This window comes from Mercenaria mercenaria, chromosome 14 (assembly GCF_021730395.1).
Source record: "Mercenaria mercenaria strain notata chromosome 14, MADL_Memer_1, whole genome shotgun sequence".
Classification (NCBI taxonomy): domain Eukaryota; kingdom Metazoa; phylum Mollusca; class Bivalvia; order Venerida; family Veneridae; genus Mercenaria; species Mercenaria mercenaria.
The window spans coordinates 38623197-38645790 of NC_069374.1; the positions used below are offsets into that span (position 1 = coordinate 38623197).

The 22594-nt window shown below is 35.4% G+C and overlaps 1 protein-coding gene across 2 annotated transcripts in view; it reads left to right on the forward strand.

Moving 5' to 3' along the window:
- The window catches only part of LOC123539362 (uncharacterized), a 45490-nt gene extending 27146 nt beyond the window's left edge, over positions 1–18344 (forward strand). For both annotated transcript variants that reach the window (XM_053523300.1, XM_053523302.1), the window contains 6 exons: positions 3393–3540; positions 6955–7111; positions 15826–15996; positions 16441–16563; positions 16749–16862; positions 17101–18344. In XM_053523300.1, the coding sequence (XP_053379275.1) occupies positions 3393–3540; positions 6955–7111; positions 15826–15996; positions 16441–16563; positions 16749–16862; positions 17101–17405 (1018 nt within the window). In that variant the 3' untranslated portion in view covers positions 17406–18344. The remainder of the gene's footprint in view (positions 1–3392; positions 3541–6954; positions 7112–15825; positions 15997–16440; positions 16564–16748; positions 16863–17100) is intronic.
- Positions 18345–22594: the final 4250 nt, after the last annotated feature.

Consider the following 22594-nt stretch of genomic DNA (forward strand, 5'->3'; position numbering starts at 1 on the left):
AAAGTGTGTCTGCCGGTTATACCGGTTTACGTGTACCTATCTCTCTCTCATAGTAAAGTGTGTCTGCCGGTTATACCGGTTTACGTGTACCTATCTCTCTCTCATAGTAAAGTGTGTCTGCCGGTTATACCGGTTTACGTGTACCTATCTCTTTCTCATAGTAAAGTGTGTCTGCCGTTTATGCCAGTTTATGTGTACCTCTCTCTCTCTCTCTCTCTCTCTCTCTCTCTCTCTCTCATAGTAAAGTGTGCCTGTCGTTTATACCGGTTTATGTGTACCTGTCTCTATCACATAGTAAAGTGTGTCTATCATTTATACCGGTTTATGTGCACCTATCTCTGTCTCATAGTAAAGTGTGTCTGTCGTATATACCGGTTTATGAGTACCTATCTCTGTCTCATAGTAAAGTGTGCCTGTAGTTTTTACCGGTTTATGTGTACCTATATCGATGTCATAGTAAAGTGTGCCTGCCATTTATACCGGTTTATGTGTACCTATATCGATGTCATAGTCCTGTGTTTCTCTCTCACAAGTAAATTCAAATATTTTCCTTTCATCTATGTCACCTGTGTGTTTGTGTACACTTAGGTACTTTTGACCTAAAATAGCAGACTCGGTCTACATCAACCCAACTTTAGCCTGGAATATCTGTGATAGATTAGCTCTCTGCACATTCCCACCAGCATTATTTACTTAGTCAATAACCTTCATAAGGCAAATACGTAAACGTGACAAACTGGAAATCTCAATAAAATACCAAGCCGGACAATTTTTCAATGTCCTTAAATATAGTATCCAAATTAGACTAGCATTTTGGATATATTTGAAAGTTATCAAATTGACGGCTACTGTTTGTGAGGCGGCACATTTTTATTCGTATGTCAAGTATAAATCGGTTATTCAGCTCTAAGAGACATTTACCTTGCTTGCACAGACACTGCTGATATCCTCAACAATTTATATTCTCTAAACATTAGCCGCTCAGTCTAAAACAGATTATTTTGCCAGACATATCACCAGGAAATGTCCCCAAAAAGTTATTTTGGAGTTACACAAGGAGATACCACATATCTTTAACAAAGTTTTCTTTTTATCCCTCGAAACAGCGTAGAGACGTGCAGCCGTTGTTCCTGTTTATAACAAAGAAACCAAGTCCAACACCAGTTACTACAGGCCATCTCTTTTAACTTACATAGCCTGAAAACTCATGGAGCACAGTTTGGTTTCAAATATCATGACACATTATGATAATACTGATCTGCTAAGCTAGCATGATTTCCGTTCTAAACATAGATTTAAAACACAACTAGTTAGCTTGCAACAAGAGCATTTGGAAACTTTCAAAGTGATAAACACACTGATGTAATTTTAATGGATTGTAAGAAGGCGTTCGACAAGGCTGATCAAAATAAATTTATTTATAAGCTTGAACACCCTCTAGCATTACTAATTCAATCTTTTTTTTAAAGGACCACACTCCAAGAGTTGTAATAGATGGCTGCACTTCAGATACATTATCCGTCATATCGGAGGTTCTCTATGTCCTGTCTTTTGTCTTCCTTTCCTACATTAATGGCATTAATGGTTCAAATAGGAATAAGCTAGATATCAAGTCAAATTTTTGGTGACGAAGTAGACATAGAAATATTAACCCAAAATGATGTGTTCCTCTACACATAGCCTACTTGTGCGGACATTTAGATATCTTTCTTTCATATTCATCCCCTTTTGATACCAGCTTATGTCTGCACCCATTTGTATCTCATAGTCATGTGTTCCACTTATTCGTTCATTCTTATAGACTCCTCTGTGCCCGCCTTGTCACATAATGTACCTCATAGTAATGTGTTCCTCTCTACATCTCCATCTTACACCTTCATATCTTATTTTCATCTATGTCCAGCAGTGTACATATCCCAAAGCCATATGTTATATCATCAGCTCATGCGTTCATCAGAATACCCTCTGTTCCAAATATGCATTTCCCGTCAGTATCTCCTGCTCAAGCGATCCTATTTCTATGTAGGGATAATACACGTTGTTTGTGTATTAACGTCTGCAGAGGCCCGCGGGATTGTTTTTGACCGAGACCGAAGGCCGAGGTCACAAACATATCCCAAGGGCTTCTGCTGACGTTAATACACAAAACAAACGTGTATTGTCGCTATTTTTGCATAAAAACATGACACGACGACTAAATTTATTGTTTTCATACGTGATGACCTAACGATTCTAGTACATTTTTTATTTACCATTCTGTTGTTCTTGGAAACGGTAAACGTGTTTTAAATATCCATAACCGGGGCCCACATATCAACAACAGTACTAAAAGCATGATTTGAATGTTTTTGAGCATTTTATTTTTATTTATCGTTATTAAAAACATGACATTAACCATAATTTTGCATATTACCTAAAAATTTGATAAACAGGAACACAATTTTAAGAATAATAACTTTACATTCGAATTATTTTGAGTACGAACACATTTAGAGAACGGATAAGTACGAAGGTATTGACTAGCTTTCAAGGCTTATTATATGAATTCTTCGAAAAATCAGGTCAAAACATACCAACTGACGTTTATATGACTGGAAAATTGTTGAAAGAGACGTTAAATCCGAACACACTAACACTAACACTTACCAAAATCATTAATATGATTTCTAAAAACGAACAGTCGCACAAGTTACACGCGATACTTATTCATTATCCGTTATTTACAACAACTGAACAGACGCTTTGTAAAGGGAGTAAACTCTAAGAGAAACGGGTGCATACATTGTAGGGGAAAGTACGTTTGGAGTTGGAAAATGATACAGCTAAACATACTACGGATTACATTGTATCTATAATGCTACAAGAAGAGGTTATAATGGAAGAAATAAGACACAGGTGCCAAATATCAGTCTGCGCAGAAATACATACATACGTCCCTGGCAAAGCATTTCAAAAATAAAAATTATGTATTAATTGACAGCACGTGAATTGCCTTGTTTGCACACGATTTTTCTCCCGTTAATGCATGGGCGGATCCAGTGAAAAAGTAGTTTTTATGCAAGAATCTCCTGTACTCCACAGTATCTCCCGCCTCGCCTTAGAGTATTCCATATGAAACTTTACTGATCTATCATGCCTGCACTTTATTACGCGTTTTAATATCAGTATTTCAACATCGTCACATATGCTTAACTGTTTACTGTACTCGGACCCCCGTTATTATCTTTATGATTGTGCTTGACTAATGTGACGCTGGAAAATGAAATAAATTTGTGATTTAGTAAATAGTATTGTAGTATACAATGTTTGTTGCATTTCAATAGAAGTCTACGCTATTCAATGTTCTGATATACTCGTCTCAAACGTGTTTCAGTTATGTATTGTTATTATAGGTCATTTTACAAGAGTCAAGACGATCTCATAACGCAATATGAAGAAATTCGCCTAGATTTGGACGATGCCACGGAGAATGCTGAAATGGAGAGACAACTGAGGGAAAAGGCCAGCTTATATGCCAAGGCTACCTTCGCTATCAACTTTGTAAATCACATTTAGTCATTAACATTTTAGTGTTCTTGCAATACAAAGATTCGGGAATAGTTTAGCAACATACTGCATGCTATATTTTATTCGGTGCAGCGAATTAAGACGAAGTGGACAGTGGACACCTAGGACGATGGGTGGGTTTTAAGTGGGTTATCTCAACATAATTGAAATATATTATGTGCGCCTAAGATGATGATAAAGTCTGGCTTATTACAATCCGAGACATGACGGCCACCATATCAGCTTCATCTTTCTGTATACATGTGTTATAATTGTTATTTTCATTTCCGCCAAACTATTTTTATTTGAACCAATCAGACAATTCGTTTCAACAAATGTTTGGCGTATCCTTTAAAATGGCGTCGATTAACGAAGATGACCTGAAGATGTTATTTCAATGTTAGAGAAAACTGCGCATAATACATTTATCGATGACAGTGTGTTGTTTCCAAGTTTTGCTTTATCAAGCAAGGCTCTGACAGGCTAGCGGAAAGGTCGCCTGAACGTGACCCTCCATCGGTTGTCCTCAGATCCTATGCGTAGCGTTAATAGGAGATTATTTTACTCAGATCGCGCTGATTATGTCAGTCTCTCCGTGCGTTTGTCCGTCAGAGAAAATTCGTGTTATACATATCACCAAAAGTTTGTGACCTACCGTCATTACACTTTATTGAAATGTTCTTCAGCATAACAAGTTATGCATCCGGGACAAAGTGGTCAAGGCTAGCTAGTGTGATCATCAAGAGACCACCGTCGTTGTCCGACGTGAACAGTTTCGCTTTGAACCATCCAGAGATCAAATTTCTGGTTCAAATGTATTGCGACTTTGTCAAAATGTTTGTCTGAACAACATGTCCGACGAGTTTGAAACTGGGTCACATGTAGGCTACAGGGTATATGGTTAAGAAAGTGTTTCTATGATTTGTCAAGAGACCTAGCTTTTAATTCCAGATAACGCAGTTTTAAAATTAATTTAAACTTCATGAAGACAAATATTTTGACTAAATTTATTATAGACAAAAAGAAATATTGCTTCTAGTGCTGAAAGTTTTTCACCAAGTTTCAAAGTTAACGTTAACCTACATTTGATAAAGGCAAATATTCTGACCCGGTTTCATAAGATCTCGTAGAAAATATTGCCTCTAGAGTGTTAACAATGGTGTTTTTTCCTATGATACAGCGTCGTGACCAAATTTTTAATCCCAGATAATCCAATTCCAATTTATAAAGTCAAGTATTCTAACCAGGTTTTATAAAGATCGAAAATAAATTATTGCCTTTAGCATGTTAACAATGTTTTTCTATAACTCCACTTAGTGACATTAATTTTTGACCCCAGGTAATCCATGTTCAAACGTGATGTAGAATTTATAATATTCTGACCAATATGGTCTAATATAGATCCAGTAGAAAAAAAAGAATGTAGAGCGTTAACAAGGTTTTTCTATGATTTGACCTATAGTCACATAGTGCTTGAGCCAAGATGACCCAGTGTCAAAATCTGTCGAGATTTTCTTAACGCAACAGTCTGACTAAGTTTCATTACGATTGAACTAAAACTGTAACCTCTAGCGTGTTAATAGTGAAGTACAGACGACGACGAACGAAGACGGACGACGGACATAGCGCTACCACAATAGCTCACTTTGAGAGCTTTGTGCTCAGATGTGCTAAAATCTCTGTGTGCAACTCAAAATGTTGAATAACATTACTAAGCAATTTCATGACGTTTTCCGATATGTGTATTACAAATTTTCTCTGACGGACATACGGACGGACGAACAGAAGAAGCCAACACCCCCATCGCATAGTTGTGCCATAATAAACCAGGCATTAGCACCGTTTAAGCATTTTTCCTGCCGCACGTAATATAATCATATCATGTTGAGATGACCCCCAATGAAAATCGATCGTCTTATGTGTTCACGCGCCACTTTGTCTTAATTCGCAGATGTCTGTTAAGCTCTCGTTTGTCCGGAAGTCGAAAAGGAAGTAGATCGAGCCTTGCTGCTTGGCAATGAAAACGACATATTCCGCGAAACAGGCAGAACGGGCAAGGTTCCTGGCGCGAGCAGGCGTTTTCATTGCCAAGCCCACTGGCACCAGAACAGAAAGAAAATGCCTCTGTACATGTTATACCTTACCCCTAGGTATTCTATAAGAACCATGGTCATGAACGGGAAAATATACTAACCCGTTTCAATCGCGCATTTTATACCTACCTAAAACACGCAGTTCATTAAATGTGTACTATGGATATCAAACAAGTGGTAATTTATCTTCCATTGTGTACCGGTCACATTTCTTCAATACATCTTATCTTAGAAAAAACAACGCGTAGTTTATAGTTATTACAACGTTACACAAAAAACTTGATTGACCTTCCCTGGTGAAGTTCCGTTCTAGATTACAAAACCATTCTGATTGGCTGTTGTGAAAATGTGTGTCAACCGTCATTTCACTACACGTGTTCGCTCAAAAATGTGAAAATGCAGCATAAATGTGCAAAATGAATTAAATAAACAGAACAGATGCAGACCAATGTTCGACTTCAAATTAAAGATCATATACAAGATGAATTTCATTAATCATTTTGAGTTTTAGTGTAAAATTGTGATTTTTTTTAAAATTCTGTTTTTGTTTGTTTACATTTCGCCAAACATGTGCACACTGTCGTGACCTCTAGACCGGATGTTCATTAGGGAAGGTCACGCAAGTTTTGTCTGTAACGTTGACGAAAGCATAAAATATGTTGATAATCTCAGCAATATGGAACATTGAGACAATGTGATTGGTGTACGATGGAAGATAAATTATCGCTTGTTCAATATACTAGGTACCCATTCACCGAACTGCGCGTTTAAGTTGAGAAATGTACGATTGAAATGGGTTAGTATATTTTCCCGTTCATGACCATGGTTCTTATAGAATACCTAGGGGTAAGGTATAACATGTACAGAGGCATTTTCTTTCTGTTCTGGTGCCAGTGGCCAAGCCGGGCTGTAACCACTTCCGTATGTTGACAAAATGGCGAGAGAACTACCCTTTTATTATTATAATCGAAATATTCTGGATATTTTAAAGAAGCAGTTGAATTGAAACTTGTGGATTATCTGGTGACTATATATGTTAAGAATTTCAAATAGGATAAATATTGGTCAAACCACACTGGGTAGTCAACACGGCGGTTATATATCCAGCCGCTGAGTACCTGTAAATAAAGTCGTTTGCTCGGTAAGATATGTCATGGAAGTATACACTGAACTTCATGTTTTATGGATTGATCTAAAATGCGCCGACTATCTTTTTTTAAAAAAAAGAAGATTTTTTATTATTCTTCTGCACTGTGATGCACATGCAACAGTCAGCACATAATAAATGTTGTAGCTTTTATATTTATTTACTAAGGTGTTGCTAATCATAAAAGTGGTTGCTGTAGTTCTGTCGGGGTCTGTATCCTTGATATCAAGTCTTGTTGACAGCTCCGTGGATCTTCTATCAGGCATCGTGATATGGGTCACTGCAAGGGCGGTAAAAAAGACCGACAGATACTCTTATCCACAAGGTATGTTTATTAAACACATTTTGCAAACGTTTATTGTTCGTTTTGTAAGCTTTGTGCATATTTCTGACTTTGCAAATTGTTATAACAAACTGACAAGACAAAATGCAGTATGTAACATATAATACACTTAATGATAATCATATACATGTGGAGTTAAGCTCTAATCTGATTGGCTGAAAACTGAATGAAACAGGTCTAACAAAATGAGTTATTGACTGCTTATTTTTTCCTAAATTACTATTGACCATTAAAGTATGAACTATTGACCACTTATAGTTGAATTCGGATTTATCTGGGAAACGCGTTAATAGTCCATTTTTCCGCTGTCCTATCAACTCGTCTGTTGCACGAAGAAATTGATGAAATGTAGACTGAGCATATGTAAACGTCAAAGGATTAAGATAAAAATGTTTGATATATTCTTCAAATTCAAATAAATGTCACCAAAATAATTTTAAAACTTTTACTTTTAATTTCACCAACGTTTCGCATGGAAAACAAGAATAACGTAACGTCAACGGGCAAAAATCGCACGAGCGCTGAACTAGGTAAAACTTTCCCTGTAACTGTTTCTACCGCTGTTCAATATTATAAAACAACTAGGTAAATGGATTAAAATTATTAAGTCTCGGAAAATGACTATTGTCCTCATTAGCAAACTATTAACATGGACTTTGTCTCGGTCAATAGTTTCCTGATGAAGGACCGAGGGCCAAGAGTTTTAACTATTGACCGGCAAGCCATTCAATAAATGTAAAATAGTGAATGTCTTCTTGCAACAAAAATGAGTCTTACTTTTGTTGCTATCACATCAGTTAGTGTTTTATAAGAGTTGCCGGTAATAGTTTTCTATTAATTAAAGGGTAAGGAATGCCTGAAAATACGTTAATTTCACATGAAAGCAATCCTCAAGCCTTTCATAACGCTGTTCAAAAGATTTTTTTAAATCGGACCACTATTGAAATTTAAGAAAATGGCTGATCATGGAGGCAGCAATTTTAGTGTGTTTTTGACGTCATTTAAACACTGCTCAATTATTTATTTAGCAAATAACCTTTTGAATAGGTTAACTGCATATCTTTTTTGAGTACAAAATGCAAAACATGGTAATGTCTTTCATTATAAATGTAAATGTAGAGAAATTATTTCTCATAAATAAGTAAATACAGGACAAATATGTGTCTAGAAATTCAATAAATCCGCCATTTTCTTTTTTGTTGACATGGAAACAAAATGGCCGTCATTTTAATCAAGTACTTAAAAGGTTACATTCTACCAATTCAATTCCTTATTTATTTCATATTAATAACAAAACATTCAGACCTCATTTTCAGCACGTTAGAGCATTTCAATGATATGAAAACCATATATGGTCATTTAGTATAACATGTCTTCTTATCAAAAATAGAAAAATATTGACATGTTATGTTGAATATAAGAAAAATAATCTGTTCTGAGAAACATCACCCTCTAAAAATGCCCCCATGAAAACAGCCGTTTAGCAGTTACGCGTAGGTAGACATTTTTCGCAAAGAATAAAACTTATTTCAAGAAATTTACAATGAAAATGGTCTAGATCTATTCTCAATACTATAAGCAATAAACATAAGCCAAAAATTTAACTGTCACCTCCTCATGTCACTCATTATACCAGATTTCATCCAAAGCATGGAACTACATTTTGGACTACTTCACATGTAACACTGAGTAGTCACTTCCGGTTTGGTGTAATCCGTCCTTAAATGCTCATAACTTTCTCATTTTTGGGCCGATTTTGAAAAGTCTTTCACTTCTTAAAATGATTTAAGAAATCCTAGCAAACGGAATTAACATAAGAACAACATTGCATTTGAATAACATTACGTACATAACATCAAACAATAGTTTTCGACCTTGTATTTTATCTTGTATTTAATGCTGGGTATATAAGAAAACCCGAATTAGGCGAGCGAATAAATTAATTATGCTGAGATGAAAAACACGGGTTATTCGCAAAACTCATAGCTCTATTTCCATTTGTCCTCATATAAGCCTGCTAAAACTTAGAAAAAGGTATATACAGTTAATACTTGATTGCCCGGCGAGTTTACGGAATGACTGCCCGAAGAAGTGCATAATGACCTGAGGGCCCAAATGACATTAGTCACTGAAGTTTTGGTGCGGACCGAGAAATCAAAGATGGCGTCCAAGGTGGCTGCCACTTTTAGATTTTATAGGTCGATTAAAAAAGCTTGTAAAATATTTATGAAGAAAACACATGTGACTTACTGCATATTAGTATTGAAACTAAAATATTGTAAAAATAAATGTTATATTTCAAAGGTCACTGAGGGTCATTTCAAGGTCATACGCAAGGTCAAAAGGGTCTAAAATTGCTGTTGTACCCGCAATCGTTTTTCATTCCCTCAAACTCTAATGATATAATTTATTATTTTTCATATCGGGATATGTCTGTGTACATGACAACTTCATCTGCACTATTTTTAGAGGAGTAGATGAGTTTTAATATAGCTGCTATTTAGTCCTAGCTTAACATATCATACAATCTGACTAAAGTACATCTCCTATTACGCTACGCATAGGATCTGAGAACGACCTATTCATAGCCTCGTTCTGACGACCCTTTCGCTAGCCAATCAGAGCTTAACTTACAACATCTTGCAAATCTACCTGTAGACTTGATCTTTGATATTTACAATTCTTATGTCGTAATGTGTCAGATAGCCGGTTAGCTCAGTCGATAGGCCACTTGCTTTGTAAGCGAGGGGTCCCGGGATCGAACCCTGGAATGACTGCACATTTTCTTAGTCTTTGACATTCGAACAAGTCATCGTCTGATTGGTTAAAATAAAAATAGCAAAACTGGAAATCCAAAATATGCAGAAGACGTATGTTAATGGGTCGTTCTCAGATCTTCGTTTAGAAGATCAAGTACTTTAGTCAGATTGACATATCATATCACATGTTACAAACTCCCTTGTAATTGTTTGTAGTTAAAGAGTTTTGAAAACGTTATATTTCTGGGACTGGTCGAGGTCATTTTCAAGAGCGTGTGCAAGGTCATGGGGTCAGAAACGCGTAAATTCATTTTTTAAACTATATATATTTTCTTTCTTTTAAAGTGTACCATTTTTCATATAATGAACTGAACAGTGTGTTTGACAATTGTATTTTAGATAGATAGATAGATTTATTTCGGTATATCACAGATGTACATACATGGTTACAACAAACATAATGCATACATGATACAGATTATTAGATGTATACACAAGTATTGAACCATGTTATGCACATCAATACCAAGGATAACACAAAAAAGGAAAAGTGATTCTCCATTATTTCCATTGTGGTCCTTGACATTGATGGCACAACATAGAAAGGCATGATTATTTAAACGGAAAGTCTCAATGGTATCACACTTACATACTATCACAGACCTAGCTTACAACAATAAAATTATAAAAATAATTGCACCTTTACTAATCCTACCAGGTGTTCTGTATTACAAAAGTGCTTCTAGTGTGACATTTTGATACAAGCAAAACTGTATTATCTGCACTATTATTTACTTACTGGTACTTACTTTTATTATTGGCTTGTTAAAAGTTAATTTTTTACCGTATGTAAGTTGACAGAATCATAGGAACCATGTTTTGAGGGGTAAATCAAACAAATGAATAAATCCTAAATGTTTTTATTGTGCAAAAATGTATGATATTGTGTCTAAAACAGTTTTCATTTTCCACTCAATTGTGTAATTGCAAGGGAAGTAAACTAATAGATATCTCTGTTTATAAGAGTACTAGCCCAAGGCAAGAGTTGTCATTCTTTGTGGATCACAACTTTAAATTAAAAATTAAAACTTCTGTTATTAATATTAACAAAACTATCATAAACTTCACATTTGTAAAATCATTTTTGGTTCTTTCAAGGACTTGGAAATCAATTTCTAGACTTTATTTTATGTATTACTACCATTGAAAATTTTAGGGTATTTCTCTACCACATCATAAAAAGACTAGAAATTAAAAGTAATGTACTGAGTTAACGCTTAGCCTTACGTTTTGAGAAAAAAAAATCAAACAACACCAAATCATAGAAAGAAGGAGTTGTTTCACAGGAAAATTGAACAGCATGTAAAACGCGTATATTACTCCAAGAAACAAGTGTCAGTATACTGACATAAACATTTGAATTGCGAAAAAGGACTGCATAAAGGGGCCACACTTCCGGACAGTTTAAGCGCCTTTAAAACACCATTTTCAAGGAACTGTTACATATGTTCGTTTTGATGCATTTGCAATAACGTACAAGTGTTGAAATTTCGCATAACTAGGTGGAACGCAGTTTTCAGCAATTGTTTAGTTTTATTTCTTTACAAATGCCATTCATTTTCAAAAGGGGGACAACTTTTTTAGAATAGTTTATGTATCCGTCGTACGGGACAATACGGCAGAACATGTAATGGTCAGGTAAAATATTTGTTGTTCGTTTATCAAATATTTCTGTGTTTTGATGATATACTCCTAAACCTTTACCTATCTGAGCATTTAACATTTTAAAAAAAGCAGTTAGATAAAACGTGTAAAAGTGTAAAAGCAAAACATTTAAGCCAACAAGTGATTTTGACAGCTGTCTTAAACTGTTTAAAAGCTGTAATGCTGCGTATTTGGTGGGGCAACTTATTCCAAAGGGTACAACCCTGATATGCAAAAGACTTCTTACAAAACCCTTTAACTTTAGGAATACAGAAATAGCCACTGTCACTAAAATTTAACTTAGATGAATCAGACTGGGGACAAGCAGTTACTCTAAATCGTGTGTTATGGCTATGCATGGAGTAAACAGGGTTAAAATGTTCTCCTAAATATTCCGGTGCCATACCTGATTTAACCTTAAAGACATGGCACGACATAATTTGGTCAACCATTTTTTCAACTGGCAACCATTTTAAATATTTGAACTGGTCTAGACCTATATGAGCCATTGGATCCATATTCAAAACAAATCTTATCAGTTTGTTTTGGGTTGTCTGAAGTCTATTTTTCAGATATTGTGTCAGACCCTGATTCCAGAAGGAACAGGCAAAGTCAAAGTGACACTGAATAAGGGAACTAACCAATAACTTTCTGGTATGCTGTGTTAAAAATTCACGTTTTCTATATAAAAACTTTAACCTAGCATTGGCTTTACTAATTACTGACCTAACCATAGACTCACCAGTTAAGCTTTGGTCCAAAGTGGCACCAAGATACTTGACAGATTGAACAGCATCTATGACCTTACCATAGCAAGTTATATTCATATTGGGTTGAGTCCTTAGTTTGGGTTTAGATCCAAATAAAATGGACTCTGTTTTGCCTGAATGCAAAGATAACTTGTTACCTATAAGCCACTCACTGACTGTTTCCAGTTCTCTGGTAAGCAAAGACTCAATTTGACTTTTGCTTTTACCTGTTACCAATATGCCAGAGTCATCAGCATATAATAATAGTTTATGTTTTACCACTGCCGACATGTCATTCACATAGATTAAAAATAAAAGAGGTCCAGGTATGGACCCCTGTGGAACACTACATGTGATACTAGAAAAAGAAGATAAAATACCTGATACATCAACCAGTTGGTGTCTGTCACACAGATAAGACCTAAACCATCTGATGGCATCATCACTTAACCCAAGGGATTCTAATTTCATAAATAAAATACCATGGTCAACAGTGTCAAAAGCCTTTTGCAGATCAAGAAGTACCATTCCTACCATATGACCCTTATCCATCTGGAAACGTATAAAGTCGGATAGATGTATGAGACATGTATCAGTCGAAAAACCTTGCCTGAAGCCAGACTGAAAACTATAAAGCAATATTTTATCTCTAAGATAAGCTTTAAGTTGATCATATATAACTTTTTCAAAAAAAATTGAAATGATACTTAGAATTGACACTGGGCGATAGTTGCCAACTTCTGTTTTGTCATTTTTCTTAAATAATTATTCAACCTAGGCAGACTTAAGATCATCCGGCACTACACCTTGAATAATTGACAAATTAATAACATTAGTAAGAGGACTTGCTACAACAGATTTTAAATTTTTATTGGGATATATTTAGTTACTATGGTAATACCCAAATGTAGGAAATAAATGTTATATTTTAAAGGTAACTCAAGGTCATTTCAATGTCATACATAAGGTTAAAGGATCAAAATGACCAAAATGTCACTTTTTAACAATTAGATTCTTTTTTGTCCAAAAAGACGTAATCCTATTATTTCTTAAAATTAACAAACAAGCTAAAACCGAATCTCAACCAACATCAGATCAGTATCATTATTTAAGTTTTTGTTTTGCGTCTATAAAAGTAAATAAACTGCCCTTGCAAAACTTATGCGACTTAAAATTCAATAATGCAACATTTATGCTAACTTTAAGGCCCGCTATTTACGGCAGAAACAACCCTTTGAAAGTGGTACTTTTAGATTTCTCGACAACGGTAAAAGCAGACATCAGCCTCTGTTTCAAGTAAAGAATTTACTCAAGTTTATATAAATTAACGCTAAAAGTATGAGTATCAACAAGATCACCGTCCAAATGTGTCATTTCAGACATGCACTGTGTTTTTTTAAAGAAAAAAAACGTTATATTCAAAAATTCATGCCGAATAATATCCGTTTCGCTGCATTTCTTATTTACACTGAGTTATCTGGTACCAGTTATTGCTTATCGTATTCCCATTTGTGCATTTTTAAGATAAAGATTTAGTAGAAAACCTAAAAATATGCGTAGAACAGCATATGCACTATAACATAGCTTTGTGAGACTTAAAAATATCTCTCCGCCACTCGAATACTGGAAGTAATCCGTTTTATGAAAAAAAGTCATAAAAAACCTACATGAAGACACGTTTTATGTTTTACTTTGAAAATCTTCAAAACAGACATTTTCTTGCCAATAAAACACATTCACACTATATTTACTCATATAGCATGGTAATACTACACTTTACTAGTGCCCTTTAGGTTATAGGGAACTAACTCTTTTTACATAGGCCCACATTGTAATGTTTTGTATTATGGGCCTTTCCTAATGTTTAAACTTTTGATACCACCTACTCAGGATGAAAAAACTATCCAAAGTCTATCATAAAACTGCAAGAAATATACATGTACCCGTTAGCCATCATATTTGGGCACTTTTTCTTTTTGAACTCGGTTACCCATAGTTCGGCAGATTTTTTTTTTTTCATGAAAATACTCCACTGGTAAAACATACATATCTGTCACCCAAAATACATCATTCCAAGTATTTTAGCCAGAAGTCATGGATTAGAATTTTAATTTATGAAATTATGTAGTTTTCAAACACATTCAACACATATTAGACTAATGGTGTTTACCTGGAAATATACACCGCGGAAATTCCTATACATTTTCAACCAATCAGAGGCCCTGTGAGTTGCTTCTCCTTGACCAACAAATATACGTTCCACCAATTCCAATTCAAAAAAGCACAGGGAACTAATTTACATGAAATAAGGTAATCGTGCGTTCTGATTGGTCAGTAATGTAAGCAAACCCACTATAAGTGATTTATTTAGAAATTTGACTTTTTAGTGCGTTTATTTTATTTATTTTGACAATATTTTCTACCTTTGTGTATCACTATTCAAATATTTCTCGTCCGTTATTTTGAAGGAAGTGAGATAGTTATTGGAAAATAATTTAAGAAATAATACGTTCCCATGTGTGGTTTATCGTAGAATAACCCGTGTTTTGAGTTCTTATGTGTAAGAATATATCACGTAGGCCTTCGTGATATATTGTTTCGCATAAGAACGAAAAACTAGAGTTATTCTACGATAAATCACACTTGGGAACTTGTTATTTCGATTCTAACACGACATACTTGAAACAACAGTGTTAGAAAAAATGGTAATTACCTTTTACGACATGAACTACACTTCGTGCTACGCACCTGGATTTGGCTGTTGAAATTTCCTCTATCCATTCTCTCCATTGCTTAAGGATTGCAGCAAATATTGTGTAACATGGACATCAAACCTTTCATCAGTTACCCTCCAGTCCCCCAAACCACGGCGAATCTCGCAGATTGTTCCCGTACGCAACAGATTAGTTGCTTGTGCCATTTTGCAGTCGAACTCGCGGGTATCACGATTAAACGCTAGTATTTACAAACGTCACTTGACTTTCATTCATAAAAAGAATTGCACGCGTGGTTTGGCGGCATAAACAGTCAACAGAACAGCCAAAACAGTGCACGCCCATGGGTTATCGCAAAATAACCGTTGACTGATTTTCTTCTATGTGTATGCAGGTTATTTGCTGGTCGTGTTAGAATATTAGATATACGTTTCGATTTATGGAAGGCCTTACACGCCATTATGTTATAGGAAATAATTGTTGGTCCCTTACCCTGTGCCAGTCGTCAGCAAAAAAAAAAATACAGGTAATAGTTTATAAAACAATATATTATAAAAATCATGATTTTTACCGTTGCGTGTCTCACACAAGGGAGTAAACAAAAGTCCGTGGAAGTTTATGTCAAAAGCACCTTAGTTTAAGATACGTTGCAAGAAATTCCCAAATTAGTTATTAAATGACTAAACTAAATCTCAACAGGAAAAGGTAGCCGTGTTTGCGAAGTTTCACATGATTGCGAGTGGTATTACTCATTTCTTTATTTGTAATAGGTAGGACGAAACTGGAACCGGTGTCTATTGTTATTCTGGCTGTAATTATGTCCGTAGCGTCGCTTCAAATTATCAAAGAGTCATTCGCTAAAATATTTGGTTTGATCGACAATTCTCAGTCGCCCCCAAATATGGACTGGGCTACAATAGGCATTGCCAGTGCTACTGTTGGTAAGTTAATGCTATATTACAATATATGATGGATGTTACAATTCTAAAATTAGCTATAGGTTCATAAAACGACAGGTATGTTACATAGACGAAGAAAGGTGTGAATAAATTAATTATATAACCAAAAAACTTGCTCCAGAAATGATGTGTACATGTTGCAATAATACGACTGTATACATGTCTTACATAGAGACAATATGGACAGGGGATACTCGATGTTGTACGAGAGACAATATGGACAGGGGATACTCGATGTTGTACGAATAAGTAATATTTAAAGCTCCACTGGTCACTTTAGAACATAAACTAATCAGTATTTCATTTATTTATTTTGTGCTTAAAATACCCGTGAAATATAACACTGTAAAAGCAGGAGTTATTATAGTGCTGAAACAATGAATGGATATATAATACATATATCATTACATTTTTTTACTTTTTCAGTGATTAAATTCATTCTGTACATATTTTGTCGTCGTGTGAAGCATCCCACCGTGCAGGCATTAGCACTTGACCACAGAAATGATGTTCTTTCCAACTTCATCGCTATTGTTTTTGGTTACCTTGGTAGGTTTAAACTATTTATGTCAGCAGCATTTGTTGAGAACTGAGAGCAACAATTTCCGAGTCTTTTGCACTAGCTGTAAACAAGTTAAGTAACAGCAAGTACATACATAACAAAGTTAAACTAATTCGACTTCTTTAGATAATATTACCTTTTCATTAAGCTTACATAATAACTCGTATTCTAGGTTCTCGGGAAATGCAGACTCAGGTGGACTCCCCTGACCTAGTTTATATTGATCCCATTGGTGCTATTATAATCAGTATTTACATCATTGCAAACTGGGTCATCACAGGATGGGGTAAGCTCTATTTGGCTTTCATGAGAAAAAAATCTCTCTTTTTTGCAAGAAACTAGACAATAAGTATTTTATTTAATATTTAATTTGATTTAAAAGTTCAACAAATATAACATATGGATATATAATACTGTTACTTCTTAGCGCAAAACAAATGATAATCCATGTGCTATACACAGTCAGGTGTACCAGCAAAATGTCATTATACAAAACAATGTGCATTGGAATTATTCTATTTCAGACCAAATAAAATTGCTAATCGGTCATACGGCTACCTCAGCCTTTATTAGCAAAATTACATGGATCTGTGTCGATCATCACAAGAAAATTGAAAAAGTTGAAACAGTGAGAGCATTTCACTTCGGGTACAGCTTTCTTGTCGAGGTTGACATAGTACTTCCACCGGAAATGACGTTGAGGGAATCGCACGATATTGCTGAGCCTCTTCAACAGAAGCTTGAAAAACTTCCAAATGTGGAAAGAGCTTTTGTTCACGTTGATTATGAAGCAACGCATGATCCGAAATCTGAGCACAAAGTAGTGTAAGGGATATGCAACAGTTGTCGGAGTTAATAAAGACAATGACAGATGTATATTTAAGTAATTAAGAATCTGATTAAAATGTTATATATCATTATCGCATAAAACATATGTTTATCATTTCTTATTTGATATATGTGGGGAAGTTGGCACTTACTTGCGGAGAACAGGTTTGTACTGGTACAGAATCCAGGAACACTGGTTAGGTTAACTGCCCGCCGTTACATAACTGAAATACTGTTGAAAAAAGGCGTTAAACCCGAAACAAACAAACAAATGACCTCTGTATAAGCTTAATTATGTCATTTGAAATGAAATAGATTCGTTGGGGTTGTGAAGAAATAGTATGATGCATATCTGCAAGTTTTACATTTTGTACATTTTGAAATTAAAGGTAGTTGAAAGAAATTATCCATTTTGAATCTCAAGCTGGAGGGATAACTTATCTGTTAACTGTTTATATCTTTTAGACTTTAATACATTGTTTTCTTTCAATCATTTCCTTCTATTTCGGAACAAATGTTCAACAGATTTATCATCTAAATACATGTTTAGGATGGCGGCAAAGACCTTTGCAATGAATTATTAGGTACATACTGCAGAATGGTATTGATATTTAAACAAAGAGCAATATACGTACTCAGTAGTGTTTTATGTATATACAATCAAAAGATTGTCTCGCATTTGGACCTTATAATATTAAAAAGCGTAAAATGTAAGCTATCGAATGCATTAGTCATGCACAAATGTAGCGTAAAAATCGATTCAAATTAGTGAATGTCTGAAAACCTCCACTATTAAGCCGAAGAATTCTTTAAGTTCCGTCAAACTTCTTTCTTAAAGGTGGTTTGAATTCACCTTTGAGGGTCGTATACGACCAGGTAGTCAAACTACGATTACGACTCTTTAATGAGTCGTATGATGACGAATAAAAAAAAAAATGTTTTTTTTTTTTTTTTTCAGTGGGGTGTGTGTGTGTGTGGGGGGGGGGGGGGTCAAAATCACGGGCTGCTTCATACTTCATGCAGATGCCTCTCTTTAATTTTACCCACTGGTTTTAGGAGACTGAAAATTTACGCTTTTATTAAAAACGTACTTTATAATGCTGCAAACGATTATTTTTATTGTCCCTTATTGATTTGACGGACTACATTATGTTTTTGAATAATTTTGGGTACCAAACCAGTTAATTACTATTAGCCTCTAGTCTACACATAGAGCTGCTAACTCCTGTATACAGTACATACGAACAAACGTGGTGGAGCACTAATATGACGTTAGATTAATGTTATTATGTCAAAAAAGTTTTAGCATGCCTGCAATTAAAGTCTGATAACAGACGAATAGCAATGGCACAATTTATGTTGTTCACACAAGTCGTTAAACAAATTTGTTGTCATTCCATTTAAGACCCATCGTCATGTTTTTTGATGGAGTGCCTCTCTGGACATTTTGCGCGGAGTCAGGTGGAAAGCTTCCGCACTAGTAAAATATTTTATATCTTGAGTTTTGGGCCCATCGTATTAAGTGAAGCGAGTCGACAACGACTTCAAAGGCCCCTAAAAGATTACTAAGGCCAAGATTGAAACCTTTTAAAATACACGTGGCTTAAACCTATGCTTTACTTTGCACGAGCTTTAAAGGCCAGAACATTTTGAAATCATGGGTCAGAATAAGTGTTCGGGACCGATATTATATTAAATTTTTTCCTGCCTTACTGCATAATTTACACTTTTGTGACTTCTATATTCCACGAGTGCTTTTATAAACAAATACTGTCCAGAAGTCACGAAATCCCAACTTCTATCACAATTACTGACAAATGAAAGTATTTTCTTCTTACTGTCCAGCTACGTTCATTTGCTTTCTTTGCTCTCGCTGTGAACTTGTTATACTTTGTCAATATATTCTGGTACAAAACTGATGATATACACACGGATGCAGAGTTTCTTTTTACACAGCGTCTTAAAAACAAGGCTATTCCTTTTACATAGGATTATTAAGGAGAACATATTCCCATACGAAAAGTACGAAAGACCGGTGGTGACATTTCAAATTCTCGATTTCACGATTTCACGTTTTTACTTCACAACTTCATGATTTCTCGATTTTACTTCACAATTTCACGATTTCTCAATTTTACTTCACAATTTCACGATTTCACGTTTTCTCGATTTCACGATTTGTTTTGGAGTAATATCAAAAAATCTAGAGGATGAAGTTTTATGATGTCCTAAACAGTGCAGCATACGTGAGGGTTTTTTCAATGTAGAATTAATACAAGTTGTGACCCCTTTATTGAAATTTGTCAATATTGTTAACAATAATTGGTTGATGTTCATGAAACAAAGAATTAATTAAATGCATGTACATGTATAACATGTTCCAGCAATGTTCTGTAACAACAACCAAACATCAGAGTTCAAATGCGCTCTAGTTTGCATGAAATACTCAAAGTCAAGACCAGTATTTTATTAATAAAACCATCAACCAATTAATCTAATTCGCACTTGTTTTACCAATGATTATTAATGATAATAAATATGTAACAAAATGAGACAACGTTATTGATATTCTGGAACTCTGTCTAAATGTATATGAAGATTGTTTCCTCCGTGACTGTAAAAGGTTTTTGTTTAACCGAGAACAGAAACGTTAGAACTCGCTGTCATACGGATAGCTCTTGCTTTACGTATAATACAATTTACCATGATGTCTGCACATCTACTCAGTCTAAACTTCATTTGTACATAGCTAAAAATGAATTATTTGTGTGTAGCAAAAAACTGAAAGCGAGATATGCACTTATAAAGAATGTCTGTATAGACAAAATAATTCACATGATCAATGCAATATTCAAAGTAAATGTGGTGAAAATGTTCCGCAAAGACATTTACTTTAATACAAGCAAAACGCGTAAAATTTCAAGCCTTTCTTAAAATACAAAAAAAAAAAAAAACCATCGAATATGGCTGCATGATTTGACGGGAGCTTAACCGAATGCTCGGTTTTTGGAAGCGAAGCTTGCGGAGCCCCCCACAGGTAGCAGGCCAGATTTCCATATTTGTAATGCAAGTTGCTCTTGTCATCTTTAATGTACACATTCGCATAGAAAATTGTTCATCTGTGTCAAACACAGCTCATATCTTTAGGTTTCATATCAATCTTTTTGAAATTGAGGTCTTTAAGTCGTAAAATAGAGAAATCATGAAATGGAGAAGAAAAATCTTGAAATCGTAAAATCGAGAAATCGTGAAGTCGACACATCAAGAAATCGGGAAATCGGGAAATTGCGAATTAAAATCGAGAAATCTTGAACATCATTTCGGAATTGCTGATAAACCTCTCTCTTGGATGAAATCATATCTCACTGATCGTTATCAAACGGTGTGTATAGATGGGAAACTATCAAAACCAGTCCACATGCGTTTCAGTGTTCCCCAGGCTTCAGTACTAGGACCCAAATTCTACACCATGTACACGAAGCCTGTTGGTTCCATCTGCAAAAGACATGGACTTAAACATCATTTTTATGCTGACGATTCGCAATAATACCTATCGTTCAAACCAACAAATAAGCAATCTCAAACAGACACAATATATCGTGTTGAAGCGTGTCTTCAGGAAATTGTGTCATGGATGCACAGCAACATGCTCAAGCTAAATACAGATAAGACGGAAGTGATAGTTTTCGCATCAAACAAAACTGCTCATCTAGTTGAAAACGTCACAATTACTGTTGGCGACTCTGAAATAAAACCATAGTTCTGTGTTAGGAACCTTGGGGCAATGCTTGACGCGAGATTAGACATGGAACAGCACATAAACTCGGTATCCAGATCGTGTTATGGTCAGATCAGACAAATTGGTCACATAAGAAAATATCTAACAACTGACGCAACAAAATCTCTAGTAAACTCCCTGGTAACATCACGGATGGACTATTGTAACGTGCTGCTGCATGGAATACCAAAAACAAGTCTTAAAAGACTGCAGCATGTTCAAAACACAGCAGCCCGCCTCATCCCAAAATCGTCCCTCTATGACTATGTTACTCCTATCCTTAAAGATCTCCACTGGCTATCTGTAGAGTACAGAATCAAATTCAAAAACCTAACACTTACCTATAAAACACTACATACTACCCATTAAGAAGACGTTTCCCGTTTGCCAGTTTGCTGTCATTTACTTGTGAATTACTCAAACACCTGTTTGCCCTCGGTACATGTCTTTGAAGCTTACCGGCATGTCATTGGGAATTGTGCGTGTACATTTCACTATGGGAGGAATTTATCGATAAGCATGTTGCAAAACACTCGTATAGGACAAAACCAAAATTTTGTTTGTTTGCCGCTTTACTAGTTTTTATTTCTGTTCATTAAAATATTTTTGATCGAATTTGTAGTCTTGCTAATGCTTTAAAATCCATAAAGAGTGTCCTTAACTTCTGTTTTCTTAGTACAGTTTCTAAAATAATAGAATCGTGCTATCGGTTTGCTTTATCGAGCTATGCACTAATGGATTAGTCCACTCAGTCTGTATAAGTGAGTTTGTTGGTTCCAGCTTTTATGGTGGAAGAAGACCTCGAGGTGCCCCTACGTGCACTATGTCATCACGGGCGGGCATCTGGGAAGTACCATCGACCTTCCATAAGCCAGCAGGATGGCTTCCCAACTTGAAGATTTCATCTCTCTGAGTGAGGCTCGAACCTACATCGGTGAGGGGAAAGTGATTCAAAGTCAGTCACCCTAATCACACGTCCGCGGAGGCCCCGTGTATTTGAGCTGCATACTATAATATTGCGTATATCATGTATAGAAGAGTACTTTATCGAAATAATGCACGGAGGGGCACCTGGGGTCTTCCTCCACCATTAAAGCTGGAAAGTCGCCATATGACCTATCATGTGTCGGTGCGACGTTAAATCCAAAAAAAAAAAAAGTACTTTATCGAAAACATTTGTCTGTTGAAAGAATGCTATGAAATAACAATTTCTGTTTATGATTTCATTATATCCAGCAAAAGAAACAAAAACTTAATTTGAATTAATTTAAATCAGGTATGTCATTTTGCCCTGTCTTGAAAAGACGATGTTAGTTTGTTTGATTTGGATTTAAAGCCATTTTTCAACAGTGTTACAGTCACGAAACGGCGGGCAGTTAACCTAATCAGTGTTCCTGGGTTCTGTACCAGTA